We start from the raw sequence: 10,047 nt of genomic DNA, 5'->3' as shown, positions 1-10,047 counted from the left end.
ATCCCTGCCTTCAGAAGCTAATCCTGATTTAACCCCCAGGCCACCAGGCCCTCTCACTGATGTCAGCCACCACCTACCACCTCCATACAATGATATGGAAGTTATTCCTCTTTGCCCAGCCACTAAAACACCAAATTTCCAGCAAGCTCCAGTTGCCTAGCCAGGGAAGAAACCGGGGCAGGGAAGGCGTCCTGGGAAGAGGTCCACGATGCAACATGTGCTACCACTGGTTTCTTTCTTGTCTAAAAGAGACGTGTTGCCTCATGAGGCCCTGCTGAGAAGCGTGGTTATATGTAGAGCTACACACTGAACACAATTAATTTGGAACGTAAAACGGAAGAAATCAGGTTTGCAAAAAGGATAGTTTTGAGTAATGTAGAAAACACTTGAAAGATGGTAAAGTATGATTAGAGGCAAGGAAAAAAAGGATGAAGGTGGGAGCAGAGTAAAATTAGCTTGGGTAGAAAGACTGCATATTTGGGGAAAATTAGTCATTGAATATTAGGGAGAGGTCTGAAGGAAAAATCTCCTTATTCCCAAACTATCTACTATAATAGATCATAGAACAAAGTGTGGTTATACGACTAATGTGGTGAATGTTTCTTCCCAATGTATGTGACTCTTTCCTCTCTATCCATCTCTAAAGGATAGCTGCGCTGTTAAATATGTCTGTTACTGAATATGCCTGCAATCAGATTTAAAGGGCAACCTTGCATTGCACTGTTATCTTCACACTTAGAGGATACTCGGTAAGGGTAGAAGATGGCTCGTACAAAAGGCCAATATTAACCATTGCTTTTCCTGAACTAATCTAACATGAACAAAAATCTGGGATTTATAGGAGAAAAACCGAAGAGGGGCCATTAAGGGAACTCACAAGGTGAGATGTGTAGCTCATATGCTATCTTAAAAACAGCTCAGTTAAAGCTTCCAGTCTTCTTGCAAAGCACCTGGCATATTCTGCACTTGGACATGCCGTCCACTCTGAGCTGCAATGAACTTTTGCTGCCTTAGGCACAGGTTGCTTCATACTTCAGATCTAAAACGCATGCTCAGGTCTGCGACTGCAGTGCTCACAAAAGGCCACTTGCTCAGTCTTGGAAAACACAAGCAGAGGGACACTTCAACGGGTTAAAGGCTAATGTTAGTTTGCTTTTGTCACCCAGGGTGCTCACCGAATACCTTGCTGCCCACTGAAGCCAATGCATTTTGGTACCGAATCTCTGGAGAACAAGAACGGATATAGTTGAACTTTGACAAAGGGTAAAACTCTTCATCATTTGAATGACAGTTAATGCATCTCCAAATTAACGGTCAAATTTGTTCAGAGGCAATACAGTCAATTCAAAGCAGCAACAAAAGAGGTATTTCTACCGGGAAGACTTTTTACTAAAAAGATGTTTTACAAACATGTCTCATGCTCCATAAAATTATGCCCAGGATGTTTTTTTCAGCAAGTGGAAGCTCATCAAACAAGCCATATATTAAAACCACAGTTCCTGACTCCATTAGATCTCACTATTGCTTATACCAGTAGAGCTGAAAAATAGCTCATGTGAAATCTGGGAGTTTTTTTGTGTGAATGTAATCATTTATCTATAGTTCTGCATTTTCAAATCATCTGTTTTTCTTCACTTTAACATTGTTATTGTGAGCATTAATGCAGTAGTAAGGCAGAACTGAAAAGATGTGACTCCTACAACACTCACACTTAGAAATATGAGTAAAATGACCTTTTTACAAAGAAAAGCAATCAATGGCTGTAGCCTGTGAAATGCCAATTCGGAAGGGAACAGGTTATTTATAGAGCATTTATGCTTTATTCAATGTGAAAAATGTGTTTCAGATTGCGAACTTTTAAGCAAATTGCACGCAAATTTCTTTTAATAGTTTCTTCTGTAGCGTCCTTAGTAGCAGGCTGCTGTTTGGCAGATACCGTGTACGTACTTAGCACCTTCCGTGCGTCAAGCCGAACACTGTGGTGTGCAATTGCACAGCGTAAGGCCAAACACCGTCTTTAACTCAGCAATGTACTTCCCTCTCTGATGAATATCTATTAAAATAACTACTTGCCCACAACAGATACAGATCATTTATAATGTTAAGAGAAGTAACAGAATAGCTCAAGCTTTATGCTATTTACATGAAATGTCATTCACTGCCAATCTGTAAATACAGTTTTGCAAATATTTCTACACTCAAAACCTGAAATGAATTATTTAACTGTTGTTTAGAGCATGAAAGATACCCCACAACACTGGCTCTATACCACAGAAGGTAACTTCTGGTAAAGTTTTCCATCTCTAACTTAGGTGTCTATATGCTCCTCAGATTAATAAGCATTTGGGATAGTTAAACCTAAGTGGAAGTTAAGGCACTTAGATACCTAATGCTTAAGTCCACTGGGACTTAAGGACTGGTCCTGCAGCAACGTACTCCCTAGAGCAGATGCACCTAGCAAAGTTTTCTGAAAGACAACTAAAGAAAACCCACAGCTACGTCCACCTCTACAAACAGATTACGGTTCTTGTGTTTTTTGCTTTCTAAAATCAATATAAATAGAATCAGCAATCACAGTATGTTGCTAAAGCAGTTATACAAAAGGTATGAAAAGATGGGACTTGGATTTTAAATGATTTTTCTTTGAGTAAGTTAGGCTTCATGTGAATGCTTGGACTTCCTTGGTGTATTTTAAAAGCAGCCTGTATACACAAAACAAGTCACGATCAACCCCAGAGAACCAGCGCAGCTGTCCTGCTCAGGGGCCATAATGTGCGGTCAAAGGGGTTATGATGCATCCAGGCTACATTTCAAACTTTTATTATCTGTGTGCTTTTAAGCACTCAGTTCCTTAAATAATAAAATTTATAGCTGAGAAGGTAGATGTGCTTTACTATCAGCTTTAATTTTGCCACAAAAGGCATGTAATGAAAATTTTACATAAAATGTAGTTTAAAGAAGTGCAGCTCTTCTGATTGATAGCTCTTGGGAAAGGCCAGTCAGGGCAGCATTACCACATATGTTTTTTTATTTTATTTACACGCAAATCTTGTGCACAAATTTCACAGCGTATGAAAAAGCTGAGTTTCCCTAGCACAAAACACTCTTCTTGGTACACAACTCCCCTCTTACTCATGTGAACAAGAGTCATCTGTACACAAAGAGAGATGAATATATCCTGCCACTGGGTAGCGTCCACCCTCTGCTCATAATCTGTGATACCACACTACCATGTCTGCATCGGTAAACAAATCAGTGTCCAGACCAGTGATTCTGTACCTGCAGTACTGCAGCCTGTTACGCTTCACAGTTGAAGCAAAACAAGCGTTATCACAGAAAGATTGAACGCTAGGGCATAACAATTTACAGCTGCTCCTGAGAGCTTGCACCCAAACATTTTTCTTTGCATGTCCATAAAGCATGGTACATGCTGAAAGAAACTCCGTATCAACAAAGACAATTCCTCAATTTATATTATACAAACAGTTCTCGCAGTAAGGGCATCTTTTCGCTTGTTTGGATTTCTAAAATAGTCCTCTGGATATATGTATGCAAAGCAGTAATAAACATTTAAAAAAACAGATTAAACTGCTAGAGGGGTAAATGCCACTACCCCAAAGTGTTTGTATTCTTTCTTTGAAAACGACTGGAGAAAGAAATCTACATTACTCCTGCAAACTCAGCAGATTTGGGTTCTTTCACTCTAAGATGGGAAATACAAAATCCTTGTGCAGTGTAGCCCACTGCAGAGGAAATGTACGCCAGTTATTTAAATACCTTTAGTCATCTACCCAAGGGAGATGACATCTACGCTGTGCAGAGGAGACAGCTGGCAACTTAATTTGTGACATGTCTGAGGCAGCTGATGGGAATATGCCATTCCTCCCCGTGTTCAGCATCTCGTGCAGCGCATCGATGACCAGTCAGGAGTCACAACACGGTGAGACGTTTTGACAAGGAGCAAACTGCTCTGGGATATGCAATGCAGTATTGCCAAGTATTGCAAAGTATATGCAAAGAAGTATTAATGGATTTACAGACTGGTCTGCCATAACCGAAATGCCTAATTTTAGACATGTCCCGGATTTGCAGCACCACCAAGCCAGCGTTAATCTCACCCCACAGAAAAGGACGACTGCAGACAACGCATTCAGCCAGGGACGTATTTTGCACCTCACTCACCACTTTAGGCTTGAAAGGTGGCTGAATCTCTTTGTTTTCCAGTTTTTCCCAGTCAATTCTCCTGAAGAAAGCATGTTCCCTGATGTCTCTTTCACCTTCAGGGCCACAGCCAAGGCGTTTTGCAGGATGTTTAGTCATTAGCTGTCAAGGAAGAAAACCAAATGAGTAACTGTAACGCTGGAGTGAAAGTGTGACAGACCTTCCCACAGACTGTAAAGTTACTGTTCCTCTCCTCGAGATGCAACTTGGTAATAAAATTGTCATGAAAAGCTAAAACTCTTTTTTTGAAGACTAATTTTATTGTTTGATCACTGCACGTCAGCAGCAAAAGTAGCGGCTGCACTGTGGAAGTTTCCTCCTTAGGCAAAGGCTAGCAACGCGGGCCGGCGTTCGCGTGCCGTGAACGCTGGGCTCATCCTGGTTCGCTGCAGATCCGCTCCTGCGTTTCACCTTTGGTCTCTCAGCTCAGTCTTACGCGTCTCCAGAATAGCTTCTGCCCTGCCTCTACAATCAATACGAAAGCTGTATGAAGTGCAACCTTCCTTTATTCTTTCTGGGCATGTCCAGGACAGCTCATTACAGAGCCTACAATTTCTTGGCACCCAGCTGACAGTATCTAATCTGCGTTTCCTCTCTTGCATCCTTAATGCCATCATGGTCAATACTAAACCCAGCTGCATTGCATACTTTGAAGCAGCTTTGTGCTCCCTAATTACCAGCTCCTCCGAGTATCGGTGTCCATTGACATATGCATCAGGAACTGAGCAATGTAGCCTTCAGCTCTTGGTTCCAGTATTGTGGGGACTTTTTAAAGCTCTTTTACATATTATGTAAGATTAATATAGTGTTAGGAGCGATACCTTAACATATCTTTTTAAAACCTCAGCTGCACTGCTTTAGTCTCTTAGCCTCCCTCCAAATGTTCATTTGATCACACTCCAAGTTTGAAACTAAAATAAAAAAGCTCCCTACGCAGACTTCAGAAAGCAGATTGTGCACTGGGATAGGACCACATCACTCCAGTTTAATAACAACTCTGGCTATTTTTATTAACTTTTCTAAAACACTTGCTTCAACGCTAGCTGATAGAAGAAAACGTGGCTAATGATTCCAGCAGTATCAACACTGTTCCACATTTACGGCATTTGCCAAAACCAGCGAACCGTGAATCAGTGGAGTAGCAGTGCGAAGGAGACGATTCCGTCGGAGGTTCGCAGCGGGTGCGATACGCCTGCCCGCCCAACCTGCTCAACGTTCCCAACCTGGCGCAGCTGGGGCGCAACGCTAACTGAGGCTTTGGGTTAATTTGTTAGTTTAATGCAGACCTCAGACGTGTTATATCACAGAGATTTGGCCTTAAACCTGGTGGTGCAATGCAATTGTAACTTTCTGAATCTTTTTGTGTAATGAGCTGGCAGAAGAGAGTCTCAGCGGCAGAGAGGAGCACAGAGCAGGGTCAAACTTTGGATATACTGCCTGCATATGAACTGTTTGAACATATGGTTTTCATGACAAAGCATACAATCTGCATGTACTTTACAAAAACATATCATTTTACTTTTTGTTGGCCAGAACCAGAATGTCTACATTGGGATAAACTCCAAAATTAGAGTGATCTTTCTTGTATTTTGTTGGTCTAAACAGCTTTCTCGATGATTTTTCCTTAAAGGATTAATATTCAGGTTATTCACAATACTTCCTGCACAGTTGCAAGTGAAAGGAAGAAAGTAAATGCCAAGTTAACTGACACTTTAAGTGCACTATTTTCTCACCGTAAGAAAGACATCAAATGAGACTTTATAGATCGTGTTTTGGAAAAGCTGCAGAACCGAGATACTCCAGGGATTCATACAGAGTATGAGTTCTTTTTTACTGAGCTAATCCCCTGAAGTCAAATCTATTCTTTGCCTTGAAAAAAAATTAACTTAACTTAGAATCAAAGATGAATTTTAGGCCAGACAGGTTACAACTGGGTGAGGATTTCCCCACAACTTCCTTGTGTTTACACTAAAGATTTTCACATAGGTTCATCTTTACCCACATTATAAAATGATTCTTATTAACTATTTTAGTCTGCTACCGTGATTGGGCACACAGGGCTCTGGCCTGCAGCCCGCTCACTTGAATATGTACTACCCAGGGTGCTGAGAAATCTCATCACACCATCACTCTGCTTCCAAATTTTGCCTTGGATTTGGCAGCCTGATTCTGACGCTCGTTCTTACCGTAAAACAAGCATGCGAAGAGGGAACAGTTGAATACTTATCTGTGACACCAAACGATGACCACCGTATCACAATATAGCTTAACACGGCCTGATAGAAGTTGCACTTAAAAAATATTATGTCTGACACGTTTTGCCAAAATGGGTGGCGAAAAGAAACTGTGTGATGAAGAAACATCTTTCTCACCCCCTTGCAGATAGAGACAGCTTCTTTGGACAGTGATTTTGGATAGGAAACGTTATGCTCCATTATGGACTGGAAAAGTTCATCTTCATCTTCTCCATCAAATGGAGGCTGTTAAAAATAAATTGCAGGTGAATTATTATCACTGTTTTTTAATTCTCCACTTTTTATGAAATGGCATGATAACACTTTGGCCATCTGAGGTCATGGCAAAGGTCCGTCTAGCGCAGCAACCTGCCTCCAGCAGCAGACAATCACGGATGCCCACGGGGATGAGAACAGAGCAGCGGTACTTGCCTGCTATTCCAGCCGATGCCAAACTTCCAGCCACCTGCAGCTTGGGGATCTTAGTTTAGTCTTTGACAGAAATCGAAGAGCAAAGTCCACTTCTGCCCTCACCGTGGCAGCCAGGTTAATGAGAAGCGTGCAAGATTATCTTCAATGAGCTTATCTTTAGATATTTTAAACTAACTGTTAAAGTTACTATGTACCAGACAGCCAAAAATACTTTAAATGGTAAAGTTTGGGGATTGTTACTTTTAATTATCTTGTGTTAAGGTATATCCATTCCTCATTTAATTCCAGTTAAGCTCCAGTTTGTTTTCTAAGACATGGCTGTGGATGCTGTTTCTGTGAGGGGGAGACTGTGTCACAAGAAAGGGCGGCGCTTTATCTTTAAATATAGGTGATGAGCAGAGTGCCCCGGGTAAATTCCCGGGATATCACGTATGGGCACTGTTTAAGTCTCAGCTAATGGTAAATTCAATTTTTGCAAAAGCACTCAGATGCCAAATATCTGCAGTGTACACTGTAAATTTTAACAACTTCAATTGCCAAAATCCCTACTAAATTCAAGTAGACTTGTTAAAGGTAACTATTATACACATTTGTTAAAAATGTATATTTTCAGCTGAGGAAATGCATACCTCTAGCTAAAACTCATTGAAAGCTATTTGCATAAATCTTTTTCAACTCAAGACAGTAATACAACTCCTTAAAGTTGGTTGTTATCTTCCATTTAGTGCAATACAGTGATGCTTTTCTGTTTCAGTGACTCAGAGAACAGCGTCTCATTAACTGCGCAGAAAAAGGGGACTGTAACTAAGTGTGTTTCAAGTGGTGAGACCTATACTTTACCTCTAGGACATACAATACAAAAAGTGTATTCTGGTGATTTGACTGCAATGCTGAACATATAAACAGTTGTCTTATATCCTGAGGTTTCAACCTAATGAATGGTATTTCTTCCATTTGACACGCATTTTCCTGTTAAAGTGTCTCCCATTCAATTCTGAAGGTGGCTATTTATAATATTATTTCAGTACAAAGAAACCACACTCAAAGGCAGTGCCTGATTATGTGGGTGCACTATAAAGAGCTTATAGCCTGAATATATTCTCAGCGGAGGTAGACAGTCAAGAGTGCACAGAGATAACATTATCAGGAAAGGCCACAAGTTTGTCCCCTAAGGCTCTAACGCTTTAGCAAGCTTTCGGTGGCCATCAGAGCAAAGCTGGCGTTTAGCAGGGGATGCAGAAGAGGACAGGAATGGGGCTCTGCTCTGGGGAACTGGAGCAGCAGGAGACGCTGCAAGTAGGCAGAGGATGGCTTCATGGTCTTACTGAGAGAGAAGTCAACCTCAGCATGGGGCAAGAGACTCGCAGTAGAGGGCATTAGGCCATCAGCAGTCTTGAATATGAGCAAAGGCAGCTTGTAATTGATGTTTGGAGAAATGGGAAAGGTGAGATAATCAGAGTGATGGGCTTTGAAACAGAGAACGTTCTGCGAGACAGGAGCAGCAACACCGTGACTCTCACCTGGCCAGCTAACATCTCGTAGAGCAGTACTCCATACGCCCACCAATCCACTGACTTCCCGTAGGGCTGGTAGGCAATAATCTGCGTAATCAAAAAAAGCAATGTTAACTGAGATCCAGTCTGGTGACACATAAGATAAATAGTGACCTACAAACATATTTGCTTGCAAAGGCCCAGAAAGCCAATATTGCAATCCTCGCTCCCGCTGATCGTTGACTCAACATCAATGAGGTTTCTGCACTCTGCACAGGACATCTCTCTCATAGTTTTATGGGGGGGATTTACAAAGCATATGCAGCTTATTGGGATTGGTTATTGGATCTACAGCAGAGGAGGTAGCCAGCTTGCACTGCTTTTGGTAGGCGTTGGACAGTTTGGCAAATACAAGTATACACGCAGCTGCATCTTTTGGTAGCCAAATATCTTGGGAAATCTGGCTCTTAGGAAAGGTAGGGATGTACATTTGAAGGCACAGAAGGAAGTAGAAGATAAGACACTGTAGAAGATAAGACAAGAACTTTATCCATTTGTGTCAAAACTTCAAATCATGAGACTCACTCAATTTAGAGATCATCAATAATTAAGAGTTCAAGTTCTTTTCAATATTTATATTTTTGTCCTGCTCTAAAAGGAATCAAAGTTTAAGAGAAGAGCAAAACCCTGAAAATCTTAGTTATATTTTCCCAAGTTACATTACTAAGACGCTCTTAGCATGAAACCAGATACTAGTTGCATTGAAAAGAAAGGGCTTTCTGCTGTTCAGACTAATGGAAATGTCAAGTATTTTGCATCCTCTGGGTTCACATTGGACTCACACACAAGCACAGAGTGCTGTCACAACGACGGGCTGCATGTGCAATCAGCCTGCAAGTCCCCTCGCGCTGCATTTTCTATAATCGAGGCCTCTTCAGAGATCAGTGTTCATTTATTGAAGAGGTGCAGCAGGCGTGCTACAAAGGAGTTCTGAGGTTCACACATGCTCTCAGATCTCCTTCTAAATAATTATGAAAATTATTTTTTCTCTCTCAATAGAAGAACATCCTGAGGCTGTCGAGCACAACAGAGATCCAAGCCGTCCCCGTGTCTTCCCCTCAGACTGGGGAAGGCAGTATCTGAGTAGCTGCAAGTTCTTCACTAGGATGGTAACAGCACATGAATTAAAAATTACCGTAAAACTTTTTAGCACAGAATTTCAAAATCAATCACAATTTGACATGTATTACGTAACCAGAGGCAGTAACAAGTTTCTCAGGTGAAAGGTCTTACAGAAGGGCAACCTTTACTAATTGTCTTTTAGCAGTAATCACAGATATTCGGCTTTAAACGACATATGTAGGATACTCGTTTCATTTACAGCAGTTGACGTACTTGGTTACTCTCCCTGTAATTATTATTCACCAGTAAGTTCCCAGAGGTGCATCTGGAGTTAACGCCGCTACTTTAAAGACCAAACACTTTCAAAATGTCATCCGGAAAAAAGACACACAGAAAATGTTAAAATACTTCCTTCTCACCCCTTCCCCACAGCCCCTCCTTGCCCTATAGGAAGACATGTTTCATCAAAAAATAAATGGATATTTTTCAGAAGATCATTAAATTTTAAGGGCAGAACATTTTGTACAGTAAGTGCACTTTCAGGT

General features: G+C 41.2%; 1 protein-coding gene across 3 annotated transcripts in view; it reads right to left on the bottom strand.

Annotated features, from left to right (window-relative positions):
• Window positions 1–10,047, bottom strand: part of PRKCA (protein kinase C alpha) — a 166,635-nt gene that overhangs the window by 8,672 nt on the left and 147,916 nt on the right. For all 3 annotated transcript variants that reach the window (XR_011135498.1, XM_068913761.1, XM_068913762.1), the window contains 3 exons: window positions 8,408–8,488; window positions 6,594–6,701; window positions 4,183–4,323 (listed from right to left, as the gene is read on the bottom strand). Coding sequence is in view for 2 of the 3 variants with exons in the window: in XM_068913761.1 (XP_068769862.1) it covers window positions 4,183–4,323; window positions 6,594–6,701; window positions 8,408–8,488 (330 nt within the window). In the remaining variant the exon portion in view is untranslated. The remainder of the gene's footprint in view (window positions 1–4,182; window positions 4,324–6,593; window positions 6,702–8,407; window positions 8,489–10,047) is intronic.

This window comes from Struthio camelus, chromosome 19, assembly GCF_040807025.1.
Source record: "Struthio camelus isolate bStrCam1 chromosome 19, bStrCam1.hap1, whole genome shotgun sequence".
NCBI classification, from domain to species: domain Eukaryota; kingdom Metazoa; phylum Chordata; class Aves; order Struthioniformes; family Struthionidae; genus Struthio; species Struthio camelus.
The sequence above is the reverse complement of the archived record's forward strand: the minus strand, read 5'-3'. Positions and strand labels throughout refer to the sequence as shown.